The 27792-nt window shown below is 36.9% G+C and overlaps 1 protein-coding gene across 1 annotated transcript in view; it reads right to left on the reverse strand.

Annotated features, from left to right (window-relative positions):
- Positions 1-1330: 1330 nt before the first annotated feature.
- Positions 1331-27792, reverse strand: part of CNIH3 (cornichon family AMPA receptor auxiliary protein 3) — a 161837-nt gene continuing 135375 nt past the window's right edge. The window contains exons 4-6 of the mRNA XM_031967052.1: positions 7705-7817; positions 5173-5316; positions 1331-1883 (exon numbers count right to left, since the gene is read on the reverse strand). Of these exons, the coding sequence (XP_031822912.1) occupies positions 1856-1883; positions 5173-5316; positions 7705-7817 (285 nt within the window). The 3' untranslated portion in view covers positions 1331-1855. The remainder of the gene's footprint in view (positions 1884-5172; positions 5317-7704; positions 7818-27792) is intronic.

Below are 27792 nucleotides of genomic sequence, written 5' to 3' on the forward strand. Positions count from 1 at the left end.
CCCTAACCAAGGTAACTTTGAGTCTTAGAGAGTTGGCCAGCACAGTAATGTAAAATCAAATAAAAATGGAAACCATTAATCTGAACATGGGGCAGCCATGTGACACCATAGTGTACAGAGTACTGGTTCTAGAGTCAGGGAAACTCATCCTCCTGAATTCAAATCTAGCTTCACTAGCTGTGTGACTCTGGGCAAGTCACTTAACTCTGTTTGCCTCAGTTTCCTCATCTGGAAAATGGACAAGAGAAAGAAATAGCAAACTACTCCAGTATCTTTGCCAAGAAAACCACAAAGAGTCAAATATGACTGAAAATTACTCAACAAAACTGTATATAAGGATCCCTGTGGGGCACATATTAATGTAAATGTAATATTATCTGTGTTTTATTATATTTGTTATTAAGCATTTCCCAATTATATTTTAATCTGATTCAGGCAATTGGGTTTGATCTAGAATATTGAGAGGGTAAATGAATTTGTTAGGGTCACATGGACCTTATTTGTCAGAGTAGGTCTTGAACCCGAGCCTTCCTGGTTCCAATTCTGGACTCTAATGGAGATCATAAAGTTGAAGGAAGATCGGAAATTATCTAGTCATAGATGATGGTAAAAAAGATTCTGGCATCATAGATTCAGAGCTAAGAAGTAACTCAACCTAGTTCCCTCATATTCTCAAATAAGGAGGCTAAATTAAGCCCAAAGAAATTGTTTTTCATAAGGCAATACTACTAAGTTTTTGAGGCAAGAACCCCAATGCTTCCTGACTCCAAGTCCAGCAGTCTATTCAGGCTGTTTTGTAAGTTTAAGAACTAATTAAGTGGCATTTGCAATTTTACCTATTAAAACAGGAATACAGCCTGTAGCACTAAGAATTAGAACAGTGGGGTCTCTATGCCATACAGATGAGGAAACTGAGGACCAGGGAGTGGTTCACTCAGAATTTCACAGGTAGTAAAGCTAAGATTCAAACCCACATTCCCTAATGAGATATCAAACCCAATTAACATTGAATGAAAAAACCTTGTCTGGTTTTTACAGGATACATCATCACTAGGGGCTAAGAACAGAGTTCCATAAAGAGTCACTTATTTGCCATTTTTTTGGGGGGGGGGGAAATATTCCTTTACCCAGCTTTGGAGAGAATTCTTAGCAAACTTAATTGTGGAATCCTAGCAACATTCCATCACCAATCAATTGGAACATGACAAAAAAATGAACCTCCCCTGGATGTTTTACTCTCAGAGGCTGCCCAGAGGAAGACCACACATGACTGCTAGCCAAAGGGGGCACCGGAAGGGCTTGGAAGAGGCAAGAAGAGTTTCTCTGTTGTCAGCTATCCACACAGGCCACATCTCTGGCTCGGAAGTGTATTCTGAGCATTCAAATCCCTTTGCAGAGAGCCAGCCCAGCCTCCACTCCCACAGTCCATCTGAACTGTTACCAGGAACCCAGTGTGAAAAGCAACTGCAGGGAGCTGTTTTCCGGAGTACTCTGGGTAAGCAGCAGTTCTCCCCCATGAGAGGTTTGGCTTTGTGCTCTCCCCCACCTCCCCGATTCTCAGGAGTGATACACAGTTCATGTGTGGGAATGCCAGCCACTGCAACACACAGAGTAAAAGAGCCCTTCACAGTCAGCCAGCCCACGAGCTGCATTCTGAACCAGTCATTCTGCCCACTGCGTCTCTCTTTCCCTTCTCCCTGGTTTTCCTCCACACGTTCAACCAATGGCCTCCAATTCCAAATCCACCACCTCCTCCAGGTCCTTCCGATCCAATCTCCAGTATCGATCGCCTTCTCTCCTCAAGCCTTTGTCCTTTTGCTGGTGTCAGTCTCTGGTGACATAGGTTATCTCTCAGTTAAGAACTCACTAAAGTGTAGATCATGCTGCAAAGAGAAAGAAAGAGGTAACAGGTGGGAGTCATTCAGTACCCAGAGGAGAACGCCTCCCTAACCCTCATTCACTTTCCAGTCACTAGTGTTAGCTTTGAGCACATTATTCTCCATGGGCCCATTTTCCCTTCTCCTCCTCTTGCCAATCTTAAGGCAAATGTTTCTTAGGGAAGCATATTGTGTCCTTTGAATAAAAAAGAAAAATATGATTGTTCCTAAATGCCTATTATTATTCTCATTATTATTATGGTTGTTAGTCCTTTTGTGCTTGTCATTGTTGTTATTCCCCATTAAGCGAGGCAAGAGTTCAAGAAAGAGTATTGGCTTCTGCCAGCTGCCAGAGGCCACACAATGCTAGGTCCAAGGGCTCTCTAATGATTTCCACCCTACAGTTGCCAGTAGAATTATTATTACCATGTTTGTTACAGATGATTGGTGAGCACCTGTACAAAATGAACATTTAATTGCACTATTCTTGGGTGGGAAGGGAGGAAATGGCCCTTTTTGTCAATAATCTTTGGGTTCTCTGTGTTAAATATGGAACGTATGATCTAAGGCCTGGTTCCTGAAAATGGAAGAAGGGAAGAAGAGGAAACATTTGAGCTCTGTGACATTTCTTCAGGTAACTCCCCCAAGGTAAAGAAACAGCTTGTATCAAAATGTACTAGTTCTGTTTCTTCATTGGGCAGAAGGAGAAAACAGCCACCTCTTCACAGAGTGGGGGTGAGGGAAATGGTAGTTGTTAACGAGCTCATCAGAAAAGTCTTAAGGAAAGAAGCTGGAGCATATTATTCTTGAACCAATTCTCCTCTGAAGTCACAGTGAGTAATACTCCTGATTAACTGCAGCCCTGTCTTCCAACCTGGCACCTCTGATTTCAAGTCTCCTTGACAAAGCATAATTAGGGGAAGAGGGAGGGAGTCACAACTGGGAAAAGTTAACTTAACGTGGCCAAAGAATCACTGGGCAGTCTGGGTGGAGAAGTCAGCTTCCCTTATTCCCAACTCTTTTTTTTAAATTCCCCCTTTAACTTCAGGGAGGACACCAATGACTTTTTCTCTATTGGAGTGAAAGGGTCTAGAAACAATAGATTTAGAAGTAAAGTATCCAAAGCCCTCATACAAGAAGGCATGAATTCAAACTTCATTTTTGATACCCTGCCCTTATTCCCAACTCTTTTTTCTAAATTCCCCCTTTAACTTCAGGGAGGACACCAATGACTTTTTCTCTATTGAAGTGAAAGGATCTAGAAACAATAGATTTAGAGGTAAAGTATCCAAAGCCCTCATACAAGAAGGCATGAATTCAAACTTCATTTTTGATACCCGCGTAACCCTGGACATGTAATTCAACCTCCTTAAGTATCATTTAGTTCATCTGCAAATAAGACATGATGTTTGAACCCCTGTCTAGTTGTAGAACTACAATTCTACACATGCTACACTGGTCTGAGAATCAAGAGATTTATGTTCCAGCACAGAAGACAGGCCATCAGGCTGGATTCAATGGACAGGCCAATTGGCAATAACTTTAGCCGTTGTCAAGGAGGAAAGAATCCCTGCAGCTTAATATATTTTAATACAGAAACCATGAATTTAACAAAATGCCATTCCCAAATAACTTTTCACTACAGGATTGGAAGATAATGAGTCAAAAGGAACGTCTAGAACACATTTGGTTACAGAACACTCTCAGTGACAAGCTGTTGTCAATACTGCCAACACCATTCCTTCCCATCACCCCAAACGAGCAACCAAAGAGACACATTTCTGTCTGTCTATAAATTCATATGTCATCTTTCCCTGCAGCATCTCAGTGTTCAGACTCAGATATGTTAGTGACACCAAAAAAATGAAAACCAGAATCCTCTTTATCTCCTCCTTCCCTCCATTTGTCTTTCCCCAGAGCCATAATAAACCAAAGTAAAGAAGAATTAAAACAAAAGCAGTCGGGCAGCTGAAAGGGCCTGGATCCAAATTCTGCCTTTGATGTTTATAACCTGTGTGACCTTGGGCAATCTTAACTTTCATTGACCATAGTTACCTAATCGGTAAGAGGAAAGATTGGATAAGATGCCCTTTGACAGTCCTTCCAGACCTAAATTTCTGATCTTCTCATCAACAAGGAATCCATGGTCCCTATGTTTCAGAACAGGATTGGAGTCTTTTCTTGTTGACTATATAACATAGCTCTTCTCAGTCTGGGACCACTCCTGCAGCAACTCTCTCTAGCTCTAATATTAGAAAAGGTTCTATTTTTAAAAAACAATCTTAAGATTTAAAGCTGGATCATATAATCCAACCTTCTAAAATGAAGGTAAATCACTTGACCAAGGACCCAAAGACAATAAGTACCAGAGTCCTTGTTCAAAATAGATGTTTCCCTCTATCACAAGGCCAAACTCAGAATCATTAGACCTTTGGCTGGAAAGGTTCTCAGAGGCCAGAGGAAATCGATGCTTGAGCAAAGAGCTAATGCCTTAGCCATTCATGGCTCTATGCCAGTCCAATCATTGACCTCCTAAGTCTATTCATCCAAAGAGCCCTAGAAGTTCTATTTAAGCTCAGTGGTATCTTGTAGCATTCCCTAAACACCCATAGGACCAGCCCAAGGCAAGACAAGTGACATGTCCAGGAGTTCAGTTTATTCCATAACTGTGTTGTTGGCAGTGGGGTAGGATGGGTCCATTCTGAGCTATATCAATCTTTAAAGACTAGAGAATCATGGAGGGATGCTTTTGAGTCCCTTTTCAAGTATATATTCTAGGAGACCCTTAGGAAGCCTAAGTTTAATTTAGGCCCCAGGACCCTCTACCTGGGAGGTAGAGGGATTTTCAGGGAGATCAGGGTGAGAGGGAGATGAAAAAGCATATGACCCTACATTTAGAGACCATCTAGCCCAACCTCTTTAATTTATGGATGAGAAAACTGAATATCAAGTGATTTGCCCAGGATCACCCAGGTAGTGAATGATAAAAGCAAGATTTGGATTCAGCGGAAATTTTTCTATTGTACCATATTGCCTTTCTGCCAGAAGTTTTCTGAATGAAATCTCAAAGGGATTCTCTGGCATATATTCAATTTCCCATTTTCCAATTTCTCCATCTCCCATGAGGGAATTAGAATATGATCTCTAAGCTCCCTTCTAGTTCTAACATCCTTTGATACTATGACCATCCTTGCCTTTCTTAGTGTCAACTGGACCACCCTAGATTTCTACATAGAGGTTCCTTCCACTTGCTATATAGACTCTAAGGACTACAGAGAAAGGGACATAAACTCACCAGTAAAGATAGTAGAAGAAGGAGAGGAGATAGAATGCCAGCTTACACCAGGCCTCCTTTTGACAGTAACTTAAGGTGTCTGCATTCATGACCACAGGAGGATCATAGGCTAGTTCAGAACTATCTGCAGGGCAATGGAAATACCTAGAGGGAAAGAAAACACCCGTGAGGTCACTTTCTACTTGTCAAATAATAGCCCCTAAATATCAAAATCCACCAGCACCGTGGTGATCAAGCCTGCAACCTAAGTGGATTGACCTTCCACATAGGGAATTTTCCTGGACATATGGAACAGAATCAAGATGGCAGAATGAAAGCATTTTTGTTTCCATTCACCTAATACATCTCCACAACAACCTGGAAAGCAGCCAGGCTGAATTCTGATCAGCAAAGCCAGAAAAAAGTGACAGTGTATCATTTTTCCACTTCAGGGCCACTTAGAGGGACAGAAAGAGAAGTCTGTGAACAATGGGGCAGGAACTGGCCAGGAGTACATGCAGCAGCTGTGGCAGTAGAAACAGGGAACATTGCAGCACTAAGGGATGGAAAGAGGTCCCTATGATAAAGAGATGGTACAAGGATGGGGGAGCACAAGACAAAAACACAAAAAATAAGATTTATGATTGAAAAAGCTCCTTACTCAACTTCCCTCACCAGTACTCACCTAGCCATCCAATTGGAAAATAAATGCCCAACCTTGTTGCCTTAATGCCTAAAATTTCATTGGAGATTAATCCATTTGGCTAAGAAGTACCTTCTTGTTGGCTCTTTAAAATGTGAGGACTCATGAAATGATAAATATATTTATCTTAGTGTAAATCAGAATATCAGATATTTTCCTCCCAGATAGGAGCCACCCAGAGTAATAGCAGTACACTATCTTTGTGGGAAGGGAACATGCAAAATGGGACAGGGATGCTCTCCAGTAGCCATTTCTCTTCCTGTGGCCTCAGTCACCTAATCACATGGAATTTGAAATTAACATATATGATTTTTTATTATTTAAGCTTTTTAATTTTCTAAGTGTTAAGTCAGACTTAGAATTTAGAATGAAGAACTATAGTGAGAGATAGGATCATGAATTCAGAATAGAATAGAATCAAGATTTAGGATTTAAGCTTAGTATTAGAACTTAAGGGTTATGGTTAAGGAAATTTGTTGTTCAGTCATGCTCTACTATTTGTGACCCCATTTGGGTTTTTTTTTTGGCCAAGGTACTAGAATAGTTTGCCATTTCTGGTTAAGTATCTAGCCCAGGGTTACAGCTAGTGTCTGAAATTTAATTTGAATTCAGGTCTTCTTTACTCTAGGAAGGATGTTCTGTTCTGTCCACTGCACCACTTAGTTGCCATTGGTGAGGTTAGTTTTATGGATTAAGATTATAAACCATACTTATAGATTTGGTCTAGAGTTTATAACAGGGATAAGGACAAGATTTATTGAATTGTGAATTAGGAGTTAAGGTTAGGGAATAATATTAAAGATAATATCCCAAGTTAGGCAATACATAAGGACTGGGATTCAATATCAAAGTTATGGTTGAAATGAATCTTGCTCCATTGTAATAGACTCTAAACTTCCCAAATATGACTCCCTATCTGACTTTCCCCCTTTGTAAACACAGGCATTCCTTATTTTGAACAACATTCAAAAGAAGTTGTCTGTTTTCAGGTTTCTGTAAAAGGAATAATATTCCATTTTTTATTTATTCTTTTTTATACATAATATTTTTTGAATCACATATAAAGATAGTTTTCAACATTCATTTCTGTAAGATTTTGAGTCCCAAATTTTTCTCCCTCTCTCCTCTCTCCCCCCAAGATAAGCAATTTAGTATGTTATACATGTACATTCATGTTAAACATATATCCATGTAAGTCATGTTGTAAAAAGAATCAGAACAAAAGGGGAAAACCACAAGAAAGAAAAAACCAAAAAACATAAATTAAAAATATACTTTGATCTACATTCTGACTCCATAGTTGTTTTTTTGAATGTAGATAGCATCTTCCATCATGAATCTTTTGGAATTGTCTTGGATCATTGTATTGCTGAGAATAGCTAAATAACCACCTACAATTAAGAAAAATCATCTCTTCACTTTATTCCAACTTATATAATCAAGTTTGCTCAAAGTGGGGAGTTATCTATAGAACTGAAGGCTTGAAATAAACAAGGGTATTTTCATAAGAAAGAGTTACAGTAATGGAAGAACAACCCTACAGAAAATTCAGGGAGTTCTTGATTTGAGGTTGGGATTAGAGGAGGTCCTTCTAAACTTTCTTATACTCTCTGTATCACACTCCTCATGCAATGATTCAGGACTCTATTTAGAGCCAACTTACCAAGATGAAGAGTCCCTCTGGATACCAGCTGAGAGTAATAATGAAAGGGACTTTGGTGGGTAGGCTGCTGGCAAGGGATGAAAGGAAGTCATCAGGTGGCTCCTGGCATTGGAGCAGCTCTATCTCTGGCAGAGGGCTGCTAGGGTAGATGAAGGGGAAGAGTGAATCAGATCAAAGATGGTCTTACCTCCAAAAGTGATAGAAGAGCAGAGGAACATTCAGCCCCAGTGTCAGCCACTCCTGAGCACACAGGAACATGATACAGAAAAGGCTATGAATTGAGTATTCTGGCAGCACCAGCTGAGAGAGAAGCAGAGACACCAGAGTTAAAGATTAAGGTGAGAAGCAATGACTCCTTTCAAAAGGCACAAAATATGAATACTGGAAAGAACTTGAGATAGTATCTTAGAATGCTGTGGACTATACTGGCAATCTGAAGCCTCTAAGTACCTTCTCAGAATAATGTTCTTAAATCATAAAATAAAATACATAATATTGCAAAGAAAATGAGTTAGATTGAAATAAGGATATAATTTTTCCTGTACACAGTTCACACACCCAAGAATAATAGTCGCACTGATTTGATTATGATTCCCAAGATGCAAAACAGAATAAGGAGGCTGTATCTACCATTTGGAGTTGTAATGAGCTGTATGTGCTATATAAATATCAACAGTTATTATAAAGACAAGGTTATATTCCCACCAGGAACCATTTTGGTGACATAGTTTGCTCCATAGAGAGTAAAAAAATCTTATTACTTTGACCATAGAGTGTATCTCTAACTCCAATTGGCTAGACTGCAATTATGTGTTCTGGGTTAAGAAAATAGAGTAGGAGTGAATGGCTGTCTCAGAGTAAAGCTATTCCTACCACTAGAAAACAACTAATGATATATAATGCAATGATCAGCAAGCTTGAGCCCCTCCTCATTCTAGCTGACTAAGCTAACCACCCCGGAAGTATATACACACCACAGATAAACATATGTGTGCACATGTGAACATATATATATATATATATACACAAATATACAAGATATGTTAGACTTATATATACAATCAGACACAGACATTAAACTTGTATTTAAAGAACACTTTTGTCCATACTCAAAAGAGCAACCAAGAATTAATCAAGGATTACCTTTTCCATTGGCTTGATATATAAGTTGGTATCATCAGTATATCGTTTGATAATGCAAGATCCAAATTTCCTCAGTAAATTTGTCTTGGAAGGGAATTTGTCCCTATGCCTTTATATGGTTTTTGGTTTTGGCAAGGTGCAGTAGAAATAGCAATGAATTTGGAATCAGCAGATCTGGGTTCAAATTCTGTCACAGTCACTTTCTAGGGAACAGTGGCTAGAACTTGGAATGTGGACTCAGGAAACCCTAAATATGACTCCTACCTTGGACACTGCCTAGCAGTATGATCTTGGGAAAATTCTTCTAGACTCAATTCCCCATCTATAAAATGGGGATAAAATAACATCTAGCTCATAGAGTTGTTTTGAAAATGAAATGAGACTTTGCAAATCTTAAATATTTATACATTTAAATTTTATATTAATAAAATATAATAAACACATAAAACAAGGCTTCTTATAAATGCTAGCTGTTATTATTATACCAGCTACACAATCACAATTGATCAATAAATCAGCAAACATTTATTAAGGGCCTACTTTATGCCAAGCACTAGTCTAGACAAAAATAAAACACTATAAAATAATGTCCTATTATCACTTTTATAAGGTCCTTCAAGTTATTAACATCAATTTTCTGATCTATAAAATGAAAGGGTTGGATTTGGTATTCTCCAATGTCTCTTCCCATTCCAAAAATCCTATTATATTATAAAATAATTTGTACCCTGCAAGGGAGACACCCTTAATGCCCTGGCCAAGTTCAAACAAGGGATGGTAGGCAGTTCTCTTGGTAAAAGCCTGGATGGTATGAGTTCTGACTCTGCTTCCTGATAGCTTGCCACATCATGGAAAGAATTCTCCTTCTATGCATATACATACTTTTTTTAATAATCAGTTTCAAGCATTAGCCACTTCTTCCAGGATAATTAACATGTTTAGAGACAGCCGCCCAGCGCCTGAATCATCTATTATAGCTCCAACGTTGTCTCCAGGTCTGATGACAAATCACTGTCTGATTATGGTTTGGATTTCAAGCCCCACTATTAATCATTGCTGCTTCTTCCCTTTTCTGGGTTTGATTCATTATGAAAGCTGCAACCTTCCAAGCAAAGAGGATTCGTCACTGTCATACCTCAGAGAGAAATTGCTTAATGGAGTCAATCTGCCCTTACAACGCTCCAGCCTTTATGGTGGGGCAGCGTTCTGGTGTAGCTAGGGCTGAGAGTCAAGGATGATTTACTTCTAGGGGTGAGTTTGGCTGAGAGTGAAATCCATCGCCCCACGGGGAACATAAACTGCAGGTGCTTTTCCCACATCGGCGTAAGGAAACCCAATTCAATGAGGAAAAACCAGGCTCGCCAACACTCACCACGTGTTCATACCAACTCAGGGAATATTATTTATCTTCCTTTCTCATCCACCAGAAACAATAGATCTTCACAGCCACTGGTATCCTCAGAGACACCAGCATCCAGACCAAGGTTCGGCCAAATGAAATCTCAGACAAAGCACAGAGAGATGGACAAACACAGCCAAGTGTACAAGTACAAGAGAGTAATTTAATTCAATTTAAAGAGCATTTATTAGGTACCTGCCATGTGTCAGACACTGATAACATGAAGAAAAAACGTAAAAATGTCCTCAGGAAGTTTACATTGCAAGGACCAGATGAGGTAACATGTTAAAATTAAATAAATTTAATAAATAATATAGTTACAATATATTACTATGTCATAACAATTTCTTGTTGATTATATAATGATATATTAAATATGTATATATAATATATTACATATGTTGTATATTATATATATAATGTATCTATAATAAGATATTATATATGTATTATATTAAACCCTGCATATAATATAATACAAATACAAATAAATAATATGAACAAAATGTATACAAAATAATACATTTATAATATAAATTATATGAATAAATTTAATAAATAATAATACATTTGTAACATGTAATATATCATAACAACATATTATATGTGTATTATATGGTATATATTATATTGTAATTTATATATAACATATTATATATGTATTATATTAAATCTTGCATATAATGTAATGCAAATGCAACTAAATAATACAAATGAATTTAATAAATAATAAAATATTTATAACATATCACTATATAATAACAATTTATTCATTATATAATGATATGATAGTATATAATGTATTATATACTATGCATAACAGTGCATATATTATTATATAATAAAATTTTAATTTTAATGTGAATTTAAAATCAATTGTAAATTAACATGTAAAATTAAAATATACAATTAAAAACACAATGCTAGCTTTTGTTATTACTATTATTATTGTTTATAATCTTCTGAAGGAGGTCTTTATACAGATATTTGAAGAAGGGTGGAGGGATGGGAACACTAACAATTGAGGGATGAGGGAAGGATTCTGGTAGATGCCGACAAATAGGCTGAATCTTGAAGGGAGTTAATTAGTCCAAGGATCAGAAGTGATAAGAAAGAGCATTCTAGGCATGAAGAACAGACTGCAAAGGCATGGAAAGTAGTAAAGAATATAAACATGACTCTCCTATGATAAAAATAAAAACAAACCATAAAGTTTAGGCTGTCATAAACAGTCCATGGTTAGCTAGAGAATGGGAATGTCTAAGAGTAACGGCAGGAATGTGCTGGAACCTGCTCAAAATAGCTCAGGAGAGCCAATTGTTAAATTCTCAGTCATTTATGTCATGGGAATCAGCAAGTGCTCCAAAACAGGGCTTAATTTATTATTTTGTTGGTTGTCTAGGCTTAAGAAAGTGATGGAGAAAATATTAATACAGGTTAAACTTAAAAGCATATTCTACCAATTTTTTTCAGAGGGATGGCTGTTAGTCGTTTACTAACACACCACTAAGTAAGGGAATTAGACCAATCATCCTCCAACAAATGCAAAAAGATCTTGTGTTAGAGATGAGAGTCCCCCCACCATTTTCCAACTTTATGTTATTTAACCATTGTAGCCATGTCTGACTCTTCTTTGTCTCTTTTGGGGTTTTCTTGGCAAAGACACTAGAGTGGCTTGCCTTTTCCTTCTCCATCACAACCTAGAGGTCCAGAATTAGAAGTTGGAATTCTATAGACACCAACAGAGACATCACACAAAAACTCACTACATAAACTTAAATCATTAAATAAATTAAATAAAGAGGCAGCAGAGACAACTGGGAATATAAAGGAAAATGGAAGATTTCATGCTATAGGGTAACGAGCACTGGGCTTAAAAAAAGGAGTACCCGATTCAAAGCCCAACACTGATTCTAATTAGTTGCTTGATCATGATGCATATCTTCCCCACCTTTAAAACAGGGCTAGTAACACTTGTATTATCTAACTTACAGAGGTGTTGGAAAATAATTTAGCAAATCTTAAAACTGTTCGATAAAAATGAGTTGTGATTTCATAGGCATAGTAGCACCTCACAACTGGGGCATATTCAATGCTCCTCTCACATGCAACAAACATGATGTCACCCAAGGCACAGGAATCAGCAGAGAAGGGGCTAAATAGATCAAGATCCCCTTGCTCTCATGTTTCATATAGATCAAGACCCCCTTGCTTTCATGTATCAAAGTGAACATTACATTGTGGCTGACTGCCGTGGTCTGTTTCAAGACTAGAAACCAAAAGACTTTTCCTACTCTCAGCTTGTTAAAGATTCTCTTCTTGGCTTATCTCTTCATGTGCCAGAGTCTGGACACTCCACTTTAGGACTGAGTGAGCAGCTTTGGAATCTGGGGCAGTTGTACCAATTCACATGAAGGGATAAGCCTCAATGTATTTAGCAGCTCACCTTCTCTGCTGATTCCTGTGCCTTGGATGACATTATGTTTATTGCATGTGAGAGGAGACCAAGACCTTCTTTTAAATTGAAGAAAATTTGATTCTTGTCTAGATAATATCAACTGCCTTTCTAATCTATCAGTGATTATCATAACCCATATGAGATCATGGTCTTTTCTTTTGAAATTCAAGATTAAGATATTGATCCTAGGAAGGAACTCTAAAAGGGAAGTGGTCTAGAAAGGAAATGAGGGTGATTATTCTGTAATGTTAACTTAAAACTGTATTTTAATCTATTATGATTTTTTTAAGATTCCTATAAATATTATTTGAAATCTTCTTGGAACAAAGGGTCATTCAGAAGACATGTTTAAAGATGGCAGTTTAGACGATCTCTCCAAGCTTGGAAATGGCTTGAAAGTATATTAAATAAAACTGTTTCTGACACACTTGAGCCCAAATTGCAGAGTTCATTATTGGTCATTTTTCCCCGGTGACACTAGACAGTACAAATACTCTGCTAGAAAAGCTGTGTTTGTTGAGATGAGAGAAATCAGAGACAAGCTGAAATTTGGTTAGATTGCTATGGTAATGAAGCAGTAATCAAGTCTAGTCACAGTCTCTAGGAGTGAAATACATGTCTGTTAGTCTGTTTCAGAGCCTCTTCCTACCTGGTCTATGGAGAAACCATATTTAAGGAAGTATGTAGTTTTCTCAGTTTGTGACCACATCATCTAACTCTGCTTTCCCCATCCCAGCCCTTACCCATCCTCAATGCAAGAGTACCCTCACCAACATCCACTGTAGTCCTAACAAGCAGGTATTCAGTCTCTGCTTAAATACCTCCAGTGACAGCAAATTCCCCACTTTCAAAAGTATATCGTTGATTTTGATTTGGCACAGTTCAAAGTGTGTTTATGTTAAGCCAAAAGATCTTCCTCCTACAAATTTTCACTCATTGGCCCTACATCTTTCTTACATAGAACAAGCCAACCTCTTTTCTATATAACATGTAGAATACTCTAAGGAAATTATTATGAAACCAACCAAGTCTTCTTTTTTCCACACTAAAAAATACTAAGTTCCTTCTACAGTAATCAACTTAACTCTTCAGGAAGCCTTGTCCACCCAGAAAAAAATATCTTGGTTCAAAGAACCAAGTAGATCGAAACCATGGATGCAATTCATTCTAGCCATACTTATTGCATGAGTAACCTATTACTTTTATCTTATTTTCCTATTCCTAGCCACCTATTGAGCTTCTCAGTTTCTTCATCTGTCAAATCACAGAGCTAAACCAAAGTATCTCTGAGTCCCCTTCCAACATAATTCTATAAAACTCTATATGTTCCAGACCATGTTTTATCTAAACTTTGTTCTTCTTTTAATGATTAGCAATGTTCTTTATGTAGATGTTTAAAAAATTATTAAACTGAATTAATAAAATACAGCCTTGGTTTACCTTATTTCAAAAAAACTCTCTGTGTTCAAGTATAAGTTAAGCAGCCACCTATTAAGAATGTTGAAGTGAGGATTCCTACAATATGGGAGACTGTATGAGTTGACTTCCAAAGTTATTTCTAACTCTAAAGATTCAACCACTATTCTAGAAAAGCAGAATAAACAATATTCAAGGAAGCCAAATGAAACACTAATGTGTCCGCACTCCCTCTAGGCCTCCCTTATTGGCCTGAAAACTATTCGTTATTTTTAAAAGAACAGAAGTTATGGAATTTGCCACCCTTCCTCCCACCAGCATGAGTTATTCCCTATGAAAACTGGCCTTCAAGGACCCTTTTATCCTGAGGACCCTGGAAAAGGCTCTGCTGAAGTTAACAGGAATCACAAAAACATGAAAAACTGCAGGATTGGGACCCATAATGAGTCAGTCATGGAGTCCATTGGAGTCCACTTGCTCTCCCTGAACTGTCTCAAGGAAGAGAACTGAACAATTCTAATCTATTACATGAGCTGAGGAAGGAACACAGAGCACATTGAAGAAATTATTGCATCTGACCTTGCATTAGCATTGTGTGAAAGGAGGATGAAAAATGAGGAGAGTGGAATAGCTTAATAGTCTTTGAGTACTCTGCCTGCTCTCACTTTCTCTCCCTCTCTCCCTCTCTTTCTTTTTTCTCTCTCCATCTTCTCTCTTTCTTTTTCTCTTTTCTCTGTTTTCTCCCTCTTCTGTTTTCTCTATCCTCCCCCTCCCTCTCTTCCTTCCTTCCTTCCTTTCTTCTTTTCTTTCCTTCTCTGTCACTCTCTCTTTTTTCCCTCCTTTTCTCTTTCTCCCTTTCTCTATCTCTTGTCCCTACTTCTCTTTTCTCTCCTCTCCTCTTTTCTTCTTTCCCCCCCTCTCTTTTTTCCCTTTCCCCCATCAACTATTCCCACAACTTCAACCATCACTTACATATAAATGTTCCCTAGTTCTGACCCCTCTCTATTTCCAAATATACATTTCCAGCTTTTGCTGGACATTTCTACTCACATGTCCTGCTACTGCTTTATGTCAAAAAAAAAAACAAACTAAAATCTCTTTTTCTCTAAAATTAGCTACTCCTAACCTTATTCTCGCTACCATTATTTTCCAGATCTCCTTTGCTGCCTCCTCACCACCAAAAACCCTTTCTCAGATACACATATCTAATTAGTGACCAGACTTAAGGCAACATGGAGAACTGTAATATACAAAGTGCTGGACTAAGGATAACCTAAGTTCAAATCCTTCCTTTGCCCAACACTAATTAGCTGTGTAATGTTGAACAGTAACTTCCTGAAAGCCATAGGTCACATATTTTTTTTTAATTTATGTTCTGATTGCTTCTTTTTTTATTTTATTTTTTCGGTTAACAAAAATCTGTTTTCTTTCTTTCACATTCTCTTTGAAATACTCTTATACCTTCTTTGAAAAAAAATAAAATCAAACTCTTGTAACAAATATATATAGCAAGGAAAACATAAATTTCCCACATTGGCCTGGTCCAAAATATGTGAAAATATGTATCTTAACTTCTTTGTTATTTCCTTCCATTCTTGGTACATATATAGCATATATAGCAGATTTTCAACAAATATTTGACAAAAGTGAGAGGGAAGGAGGGAAAGATGGAGAAAGAAAGGAAGGAAAGAAAAAAATAAGGAAGGCAAGAAGGAAGGTAGGAAGGTAGGGAGGCAGGAAGGCAGGGAAAGCAAGAAGCAAGGCAGGAAGCAAGGCAGGAAGCAAGGCAGGAAGCAAGGCAGGAAGGAAGGCAGGAAGGCAGGAAGGCAGGAAGGCAGGAAGGAAGGAAGGAAGGAAGGAAGGAAGGAAGGAAGGAAAGAAGGAAGAAGACAGGGAAGAAAGGGGAAGGGAGAAAGGGAGGGAAAGCCTATATTCTACAAGCTATTTTACAAGTAGCTAGCTCATGATGCAGTAAGCAATGGAAGTGGAATCAAAGGACAAAGACTTGAGGGTATGAGTCTTAACCTCTGCTTTTTGCTAACTTTCACACCATCACACTAAGTCCTTTTCCTCTTCTGTAAAATGAAGCAATTGGACTGGATAATCCCTAAAGTCGCTGCCATCTCTAAATATTATGATTCTACCTCTGTGACTTTAGGCAAATGACTTAACTTTCTTGAATCTTAATTCTCTCATTGGTAAAATGGAGAGCAACACTAGCCCAGAATGCCTTCAAGTGTCACATGATAGGATGTATGCAAGAATCTGAAAAGGCTGATTCTGGCTGCTCTCCCTCCTCCAGCTCTTTTTGCTCTTATTCTGAGGTGAGATTCAGGGTGGGCAGATAATTTGCCAAGCATTACCTAAGGGGTCAATGGCATGAATAAACCTAGATTACTAATTTCTAAATTACTCATTTCCTTCCTGCCAGGCCTCCTACCATGGTGGAATTTCAGCCCAGAATTCTTTAGCTTTCTATCTCTGAACTACACACTAAGTGAGAGCAGTAACCTTTCTTTTTGGAAAGATAATCCCAATTGCCTCCATCTTGACTTTGTATAGAAGGTTTCAAGTAGGAACTAATAATGGAGAAGGAGAACAGTCTCATTGTCCCTAGCCTATCCCCTCACTAAGCATGTTCCCAAGATAATAATCTTGTTTTAGAGACTAAGGCAGGGAGGGAGACTGAATTCTAAGTTAAAAAAAATAATTATAACTCCTGTTTGACATTGAAATCCCTTCACTACCTGGCCTAGTCCCTTTTCTAGCTTTATTATACAATACTCTCCTTCACAACCCAGCCAAACAGGCATCTTGCTATTCCTTACATCAAATGTCCCATTTTGAGTCTTTTGCACAGGATTCCTCCCCTGGAATGTACTATCCCCCCACAGCTCCCTCTCAAAATCATTAATTTCTTTCACAGCTCAGTTCAAATATCACTTTCCACTAGATGATGGCTTTCCTGATCTCTTCTCCTAGTTGCTAATACTTCCCCACTAAAATTACTTTGCATTAATTTAGTATATATTATGTATATATATATATGTATGCATGTTTATGTATATACATATGTTTATTTATATATATATGTTTATATATATACATATATACATATGTTTATATATATATACACACACATATGCATGCAAATACATATACATATATCTCCACTTAAAAACATAGACTCCCTGGAGAAGAAGACTGTTTATTTATTGTAATCCCCAGCTCCTAGAATAGTGACTGGTGCATAGTAGGCTCTTAATAAATGCCTGTTGGCTGATTGGCCCATTACAGCATTCTGTGTTCACACAACACTTGGTCGATTCATATGGGGTGGGAGAGGGGCTCTGAAAACCAAAATTTTGAAGGTTAAAGAATATCAAATGAGGCTATTTTCTCTTTAATTTCTCTGAATGATACTCTGCCATGCCATAACTGTGTCACTGTGTCCCTCAAAGGACCTAAGTAATGGGAAATGGCCAGTCACATTTTTAACCTGGAGAAAAGTATTTAGGTGGAAGGAAGGCCAACATGATGGTGATATTCAGCTATTTGATGAGCTGAGGAATAGGGATTAGGTTTATTCTTCTTGAACTTTGGAAGCAGAACTAAAAACTAAGAACTTAACAGAACAAGATAAATATTGTCAAGAAACAAGATTTGAGACCAATCAAAAAAAGTTTTAAACAAAAAGCGCTATAAATTTGGAACTATGTCCAAAGAACTATAAAATTGTGCATACTCTTTGATCCAGCATTTTCATTATTGGTTTTGTATCCCAAAGAGATCATAAAAGAGGAAAAAGGACCCACATGTGCAAAAATGTTTGTAGCAGTCCAGTTTGTAGTAGCAAGAAATTGGAAATTGAGTGGAAGCCCATCAATTGGGATATGGTTGAATAAGAATTATGGTACATGAATATAATGGTATATTATTATTCTATAAGAAATGATGAACAGGCAGATTTCAGAAAAACCTGGGGAAAGTTACATGAACTGATGCTGAGTGAAGTGAGCAGAACCAGGAGATTATTGTACACCTTTAAAGCAAGATTATAAGATAATCAACTATGACAGATTTAGCTTTTCTCAGCAATGCAAAGACTCAAGACAATTCCAATATACTTAGGAGAGGAGATGCTATTCACATCCAGAGAAAGAACTATGAATTCTGAACACAGATTGAAACATACCGTTTTCTTGTAGTGGCTAGAAACTGGAAACTGAATGGATGTCCATCAGTTGGAGAATGGCTGAATAAATTGTGGTATATGAAAATTATGGAATATTACTGTTCTGTAAGAAATGACCAACAGGATGATTTCAGAAAGGCCTGGAGAGACTTACACGAACTGATGCTGAGTGAAATGAGCAGGACCAGGAGATCATTATATACTTCAACAACAATACTAGATGATGACTAGTCCTGATGGATCAGGCCATCCTCAGCAACAAGATCAACCAAATCATTTCTAATGGAGCAGTAATGAACTGAACTAACTATACCCAGAAAAAGAACTCTGGGAGATGACTAAAAACCATTACATTGAATTCCCAGTCCCTATATTTATGCACACCTGCATCTTTGATTTCCTTCACAAGCTAATTGTACAATAATTCAGAGTCTGATTCTTTTTGTACAGCAAAATAATGTTTTGGTCATGTATACTTATTGTATATCTAAGTTATATTTTAATATATTTAACATCTACTGGTCATCCTGCCATTTAGGGAGGGGGGGGGGTAAGAGGTGAAAAATTGGAAAAAGAGGTTTGGAAATTGTTAATGCTGTAAAGTTACCCATGTATATATCCTGTAAATTAAAGGCTATTAAATTAAAAAAAAAAAAAAAAAAAAAAAAAAAGAAACATACCGTTTTCACCTTTGTTTGTTTGTTAGCTTTCTTTCTTGTGGTGTTTCCCTTTTGTTCTGATTTTTCTTTCACAGCATGACTAATATGGAAATATCTTTAAAATGACATGTATATGTCATTTTTATGTTTATGTTTAAAATGACAGATTGCTTACTGTCTTGGGGAGGGAGAAGGTAATAGAGAGAGGGGGAGAGAGAAAAATTTGGAACAAATTATAAAAGTGAATACTGAAAGGCAGCTTGATGGCCCAGTGAATAGAGAACTAACTGTGAATTCAGGAAGACCTGAATTCAAATCCAGCTTGGATACTTAACATTTACTAGTTATGTGACCCTAGGCAAGTCACTTATAATTCCAATTGCCTTGTAAAAAAATTTTTTTTGAAAACTATCTTTATATGTAAGTGGAAAAATAAGATACTATTGAGAAAAATAGTTATGATAATAAGAGTTACTCCCAAGGAGAATAGACTGCCTCAGTAGGTAGTCAGTTCCCTATCACTAGAATTCTTCACTCAAAGGCAAAATGATCACTTGGCTTCTGGCTCAAGTACTAGTGGAGCAGGTTCCTTTTGAATTCTGAGATTGATTATGGCTCACTAAGAATGATGAAAACATCAAGGAACCTGAGATTAGCTAGTTCCCTCTAAAGTAATTTTAGCATCTCTGATTTAGCTCAATCAAAACCAAGTTTTACTTACAAGCCTCTGACCTCCTCTGGCCTATGATTAGCATGCGTAGGATTAATGCTGCCCACACCCAGCATGGAGTATAAAAATACCTAAGCTTCCGGGAAGAAGAGAACTAAAGGCTGGCATCAGTGCCAGTTGGGGGAGATGCCTGCAAGTCTTCAGAATAAAAATACCTAAGCTTCCGGGAAGCGGTTTGGGTTCGGACAATTCCACAACATTCTTTGCACATTAGCTTCCAAATTCTGGTAGAGCCCCTCATACTCTGGATTCTAATAGAAAGTGATTCACCCACTTTGTGTCAATTCTGGAATATCAGTACCTCAGAATCATTCAGGTAATAGCTTAGCCAGACCTTCAGATTATATCCAGTTTCCTTTCTTTAAGAACCATACAACTTCATAAAGATGCTTTCCTCACAAGCCAAAGATTTCTTTCACTAATTAAATTCTGACAATAACACTAAACATAACAATAACAATTTATTCAGATTAATTGATTTTAAGATTTTCAAACCACTTTATATATTCAGGATATTCCACAAAACTTTTATAACATCCTGTAATATTCCAAATGATCCTCACAACAACCCTTTGAGAAATGCTATTGTCTCTCCATTTTACAGATGAGAAAACAGAGTATGGGAGATGTCAAATGACTAGCCCAGAGTAACATAGTTGAGAAATAACTGAAGCAAAATTTGAACTCAAGTCTTCCTGACTCCAAGTCTAGCAGACCATCCACTTATGCCTCAGCTTCACCAAAATATTTTTTAAAGACTTAGAAAAAGATCTTCAAGCTCACCTGCCTTTTAAAATATCTTGTTTCCTTCAAAACTATTTTTCTTGAGATAGTCATTTGGTAGTTCCTGTCTCATCCCCCAATTCATAAATTTACTTCATATTTATTTTGTAGCCATGTTGTAAATGTTTGTTTCATCTGTCGTTTCTCACAAGAAAAGAGAAGCTCTTGGAAAGTAGTTATTGTTTCATTTTTATTTTTGTAACCCTAAAACCTGGCACAGTGTCTGACACAAAGTAGAAGCCTAATGTATACAATTGGTTGATTCTCCTTAAAGACAGGAACAAGAATTGTACCAAATGAGAAGGCGTCAGTGGATAGAATCTGCTCCAGTGGAGAGGGCGTCTATATCAAATCAAACAAACAAGCAAAACACAGACTTCTACCTTTTATATAAAAGAGGGAGATTTTGAATTCTCTTGTATGATCCTGGGGAAATTATTTACCTGCTGTCTTCCTTAGTTTCCCCAACCATTAAACTGGCTATAGCAATAGTACTTCTATTCCCAGAGTTGTTGGGAGTTTAAATGAGATATTTATAAAGCTCTTAGCTTACTTGCCTGGAACATAGTAGGCACTCAATAAATGCTTATTTTCTTTATCCTTAAATCATCATAGCTACTCCTAGTAGGAAGATGACCAAAATTGGCTCACTAATACCTTACAAGAAGATAAAAAAAGAAAAAGCAAGTGCTCAAGAACTGACATCCCAGAAAGGAAGAACTAGTTTTGTTTTGTTTGTTTGGATAGGACAAAAGAGGATGTGGCTAGTCCTTATTCAACCAATCACTAGGAGTTCCTTAGATCCCATAATTTGTCTTCATTCAGAGTCATCTCCAGGCATCCTGATCTACATCTCATCACTGATCCCAGATGGCTTTGGAGGTAAAAATGAGACTCATGCCCTTGCACAGCTCTCACTCATTCAAATCCAATCATTTGCATGTCATGGTATCACCACCCTGATATCCTCATTGTCTTTGAGAACAAATGAGAAACAACAACTGTCTTCATACATTTCATGGTCATTGTCCTTTAATCTCATCAGTTGGAATTTCTCCAAATTGGTCAACTAATCAATCAATGAATCAACAGCCATTTATGAAACATCTATTAAGTACAATATTGGGTATTGAGAACATTACTTGTACTCAGGAAATAACATGGTCCACACCCTGCAACCTTATCAGGTTACAAAATTTCTCATTTGACCAGAGACTCTTCTGGCACATGCTTTTACATCTGATTTTTGTCTACACAAATGCTGATGGGCGTTTCTTTCTCTCTCTCCCCCTCCCTCCCTCCCTCCCTCTCCCTCTCCTTCTTTATCTCGTTTTCTGCCAAAGAATATCGTTATATTCAGGAAGGGAAGAATCATTTTACATATGGTTTCTGACCACTGATTGACCACCACCATTCTTGTTTGTCAAACATTGATGGAAAAAATTCCAAATATTTTTTCCAACTTTCAAGTGATAAATAGCATTTCTACCTGAAATGTCTCTTTATACGATCTCTATTTGTTGTTGGTCAACAACATTTTTGAAGAAAACCAATGGCATTACAATATTGAAGTCAGGATATCATGTATTCACTTGTGGCTGATTAGTCCAATATAAGTTCAGAAGGCACTACTACTACAGATCAAGTACAACTATTCCATTGGAATATTTGGAGAGGAAGTGGTTCTGGATTTAATGAGCCCACACTTCCTTTGTGCTCCTTTGATTCTATTTTGTCATTTTGCTTTGTGCCTTGTTTTTTAATGTGCCACTCCATGTTGGATAGTTCTGTGTCAACATCTTCCAAATCTCACAGTCGATGATAAAATTCTTCAGAGATACCTTGAGACTGTCCTTACATTGTTTCTTCTGACCACCTTCTGAAAGCTCACATTGTGCAAATTCTCTGTAAATAGAATTTTATGTAAGCGTGCATTTGGCATTTGAACTATGTGACCACCCACTGAAGTTGCATTTTCTGCAATGGAGTTTGAATACTTAGCAGTTCAGCTCTAGAGAGAACCTGAGTTTCAGGTACCTTACTTACCATGCCAGGTGATCTTCAGAATCTTCCTGGTATAATTCTAGTGAAAGCAGTTCAGTTTTCAGTGTATGGAGGATTGTCCAGGTTTCACAGGCTTATAGCAATATAGTCAGTACAATAGACCTTTAGTTTGGTAAGCAGTCTGATTACCTTTTTTCTCCCACAATTTCTTTTGGAGCCTCCCAAATGATGAGAAAGCTTTGGCAATGCATGCATCAATCATCATCTATGTGTTAAATGCTATCACATCTTTGTGAAGAGTTAAAGGTTAAAAAAAGAGTTAAAGGTTAGTGGATTTATCCACAGTATTCAAAGTGCCAGGAACAGAACAGAGTTCTGTATTCAACATGTGTCAATTTGATCAAGGTCTTTGATACTATTAGTCTTAAAGGCCTATGGAACATCATGGGAAAATTGAGTTGCCCAGAGAAGTTCATCAGCATTGTTTGCCAGTTGCATGATGGCACCCTTGCAAAGAGGCTGGATCACACTTTCCCAGTCACCAATGAAGGGTTGTACGCTTGCTCCCATGCTCTTTAGCAAAATATTTTTGGCAATGTTGTCAGACACTTTCAATGGGGATGAAAATGACATCAAGATCAGCTTCCACACTGATAATCAACTAAAACTATTTAACTTGAAAAGATTATAAGCCAAGATCAAAAAGGAGAGAGAATTAATGTGCAATTTCTTTGCAGGTGATTGTACATTCAGTGCAGCCTCGTAGGCCACAATATAAAAGAGTACAGATCCATTCTCTATGACCTGTACTGATTTTGGCCTGACACTCAACACCAAGAAGTCAGAAGTCCTCCATTAGCCATCTCTATGTGGAACCATTGGTTACAATAAATGCAGAAATCTTTATTTGTATATTTGGATCTCCCCTCAATGGAATATAAGCTTCTGGATAGTATAGACTGCATGATGTTAACTAATAAATGTCTGCTATTGAATTCTAATAGGGATATGTGGAGAGGTTACTAAATAGGGGTGGCCTATAATCAGGCCTATATCACAATAAGTTTGTAATAATAGCTAGCAGTTATATAATTCTTTACAAATATTATCTCATTTTATCCATATAATTAGAGGTAGATATTATTATTAGCCCCTTTATGGATGAGGAAACTAAAGCAGATAGAAGTTGTTAATTGATTTGTCCAGGGTCACACAGCTAGAAAATATCTAAGGCTGAATATGAATTCAAGTTTTCATTCCTTAGAGTCTAGTTCTCCATCTACCCAGCTGCCCTAAATTAAACAGAGATTTTTTTTTAATTTGTCCATTTTAGATCAGGAGTGAAACAAGGTTGCCCACTATCATCATTATTATTCAATATTGTATTAGAAACACTTAACCTTGGCAATAAGAGTTGAGAAAGAGATTAAAGGAATTAGAGTAGGTAATGAGGAAACCAAACTATCACGTTTGCAGATGATATGATGGTATACTTAGAGAACCCCAGAGCTTCTACTAAAAAGATATTAGAAATAATTCATAACTTTAACAAAGTGACAGGATACAAAATAAATCCACATAAATCCTCAGCATTTTTATACATCACCAACAAAATCCAACAGCAAGATATACAAAGAAAAATTCCATTCAAAATAACTGTAAATAGCATAAAATATTTGAGAATCTATCTACCAAAGAAAACTCAGGAATTATATGAGCAAAATTACAAAACACTTTCCACACAAATAAAGTCAGATTTAAATAATTGGAAAAATATTAAGTGCTCTTGGATAGGCCGAGCAAATATCAATACTCCCTAAATTAATCTATTTATTTAGTGCTATACCAATCAGACTCCCAAAAAACTATTTTAATGAACTAGAAAAAATAACAACAAAATTCATATGGAAGAACAAAAGGTCGAGAATTTCAAGGGAAGTAATGAAAAAAAAATCAAATGAAGGTGGCCTAGCTGTACCTGATCTAAAACTATATTATAAAGCAGCAGTCACCAAAACCATTTGGTATTGGCTAAGAAATAGATTAGTTGATCAGTGGAATAGATTAGGTTCACAAGACAAAATAGTCAATAACTATAGCAATCTAGTGTTTGACAAACTCAAAGATCCCAACTTTTGGGATCAGAATTCATTATTTGACAAAAACTGCTGGGAAAACTGGAAATTAGTATAGCAGAAATTAGGCATGAACCCACACTTAACACCATATACCAAGATAAGATCAAAATGGGTCCATGATTTAGGCATAAAGAACAAGATCATAAATAAATTAGAGGAACATAGGATAGTTTACCTCTCAGACTTGTGGAGGAGGAAAGAATTTGTGACCAAAGAAGAACTAGAGATCATTATTGATCATAAAATAGAAAATTTTGATTACATCAAATTAAAAAGCCTTTGTACAAACAAAACTAATGAAAACAAAATTAGAAGGGAAGCAACAAACTGGGAAAATACCTTCACAGTTAAAGGTTCTGATAAAGGCCTCATGTCCAAAATATATAGAGAATTGAGTCTAATTTATAAGAAATCAAGCCATTCTCCAATTGATAAATGGTCAAAGGATATGAACAGACAATTTTCAGATGATGAAACTGAAATTATTTCCACTCATATGAAAGAGTGTTCCAAATCATTATTGATCAGAGAAATGCAAATTAAGACAACTCTGAGATACCACTACACACCTGTCAGATTGGCTAAGATGACAAGAAAAAATAATGCAGAATGTTGGAGGGGATGCGGGAAAACTGGGACACTGATGCACTTTTGGTGGAGTTGTGAACGAATCCAACCGTTCTGCAGAACAATCTGGAATTATGCCCAAAAAGTTATCAAACTGTGCATACCCTTTGATCCAGCAGTGCTACTACTGGGCTTATATCCCAAAGAAATACTAAAGAAGGGAAAGGGACCTGTATGTGCCAAAATGTTTGTAGCAGCCCTTTTGTAGTGGCTAGAAACTGGAAAATGATTGGATGCCCTCAGTTGGAGAATGGTTGGGTAAATCATGATATATGAGCGTTATGGAATATTATTGGTCTGTAAGAAATGACCAGCAGGATGAATACAGAGAGGCTTGGAATTACATGAACTGATACTAAGTGAAATGATCAGAACCAAAAGATCATTATATACTTCAACAATGATACTGTATGAGGATGTATTCTGATGGAAATGGATTTCTTCGACAAAGAGAAGATCTAACTCAGTTCCAGTTGATCAATGATGGACAGAAACAGCTACACCCAAAGAAGGAACACTAGGAAATCAGTGTAAACTGTTTGCATTTTTATTTTTCTTCCCAGGTTATTTTTACCTTCTGAATCCAATTCTTCCTGTGCAACAAGAAAACTGTTCGGTTCTGCACATATATATGGTACCTAGGATATACTATAACATATTTTGCATGTATAAGACTGCCTGCCATCTAGGGGAGAGGGTGGAGGGAGGGAAGGGAAAAATTGGAACAGAAGTGAGTACAAGAGATAATGTTGTAAAAAAAAAAAAATACCCAGGCATATGTTCTGTCAATAAAAAGTTACAATTAAAAAAAAAAATTGTCCATTTTTTCCCTTATACTTCAAGCACCATCTTCTACCTAAGGCTTTTCTTGATATTCCCCATCTTCATACCCCCATATTTAGTGTTCTCTTTATTTTGAAATTATTCTATTACTTTTGTATTTACTTAATGCCATACACATTGTGTCCTTCCAGTTTTTTTAAGTTTTTCAAGAGCAGAAACTGAATTTTGTGGTTGGATTTCAAGCAGCTAGTATAGGGTCTCACATATATCAGGCAAATCGCCAATGTTTATTGAATTATTTGTTAAGTGTAAGTAACTAGATGAGATGTTAAATGCTGTCACTGTGACTGACTAGTGTCCAAGTTAGAAAGAAAGGAAAAAGAAAAGATAAAGCAATTAGATCATTGTAGTAATGGCAGAAATAGTTAACTATAAAAGAAAAAATCTTACTAGAGAAACGGAATGTATGTAAAGTACATAGATTTCAGTAATTAGCACTTAATGAGCACTGCTGAAAACAGTAGCAGGAATTCATGAAGTTTCCTACAAATCCTCACTAATTAAGAATATTGAAAACAAATTCAGGCAGTGGCAGACAATTCAATAAAAAGTGAAAATCCTAATATTCCACTGAATGTCAGTGATGCTCAATCATGGCCAAATATTATTGATCAAAGTTAGAGGGTGTTTACTGGGATGATTAGTATTGTTTTATGGGTTATTGTCTTCCAGTGGAAAGATAGTCCACTGGACAAGATGATGTAATAAACAGCAAATAAATCTGTGTTATTTCCTTGCCTTTCATCAGCAAACTATCAACTTCCAAACAAGGATATTCTGGATGAGAGAAAAGAAGACACACATAGGAATAATGAGAATTTTATTAGGTTGTTATCCTTTTGATAGTTTTGAAGTAAAAAATAAGTGGAAAAAAGAATGAAAGAAGGATACTCTCTGTTGAGATCCAACAATGAATCATATTAGAAAGGGCAAAAAATGGCAGGATATTCACAGCTGTATTTAACAGTTTATTCTTTGCAAAGAATAAACTAGCACTTTGAACTTCTGCTGAAGAAATTGGAAGGCTGAGACCTGGGCTCTTTACTGACATTATGGAACTAATTAGTAATCAGAGCAGTACCAAAGGAAATACTACAAAGCACACTGATTCTATAAATGACAACTAATAAAATCCAAAGTGAGTTCATTGGCTTTCTGGGCAACAAAGTTCAAGTTGAAACAATTTCTGAAATAGCTTTAATATTGTACTTCAATAATTTATATTATCATTGGTATGGGCAATCTCTTCACCAAGGCACACCACACTACCTCTATGATTTAATATATGATCTTGGAGAGGTGCTGTTGTCGGGACATTCATTATCTTCAGTCAACCAAGTGATAAGCCTCTCCAAAGACATCTAAGTCTAGACTCAAACAATAAAACACAGGCCTACATTGAAGCTTTTCCTGCTTCACCTCCAGGCTGTCATTAGGCATTGAAGACATTAATAAAGAGTTCCTAGATTTATGAAAGGAAACTTTTTCACCACACGGAAAAATGATATAAAGGATCTGATGAGAGGGATATAAGACTGGAAAAGAAAAGGCATAATTGATTAGTGGAAGGAAGGAATAAGTATTTATTTGGTACCTGTTATTCTTCCAAGAAAGCAACTAGATAACATGATAGATAAAGTGCCTGACCTGGAATAAGAAAGACTCAATATGGCCTCAAACATTTACCAGCTGTATGACCCTGAGAGCTTAATCCTGTTTACCTCAATTTCCTGATATATAAATCTATAAAATGAATTGGAGAAGCATGCCAGTTTCTTTGCCAAGAAAATCCCAAGTATGGTCAAAAAGAGTTGGACATGATTGAAAACAGGGCAGACAGAAGGAATTAGAAATCCTAAAGATGCAGCAACTATTTAGAT

The sequence above is a fragment of the Sarcophilus harrisii genome, chromosome 4 (genome assembly GCF_902635505.1).
Source record: "Sarcophilus harrisii chromosome 4, mSarHar1.11, whole genome shotgun sequence".
Lineage (NCBI taxonomy): Eukaryota > Metazoa > Chordata > Mammalia > Dasyuromorphia > Dasyuridae > Sarcophilus > Sarcophilus harrisii.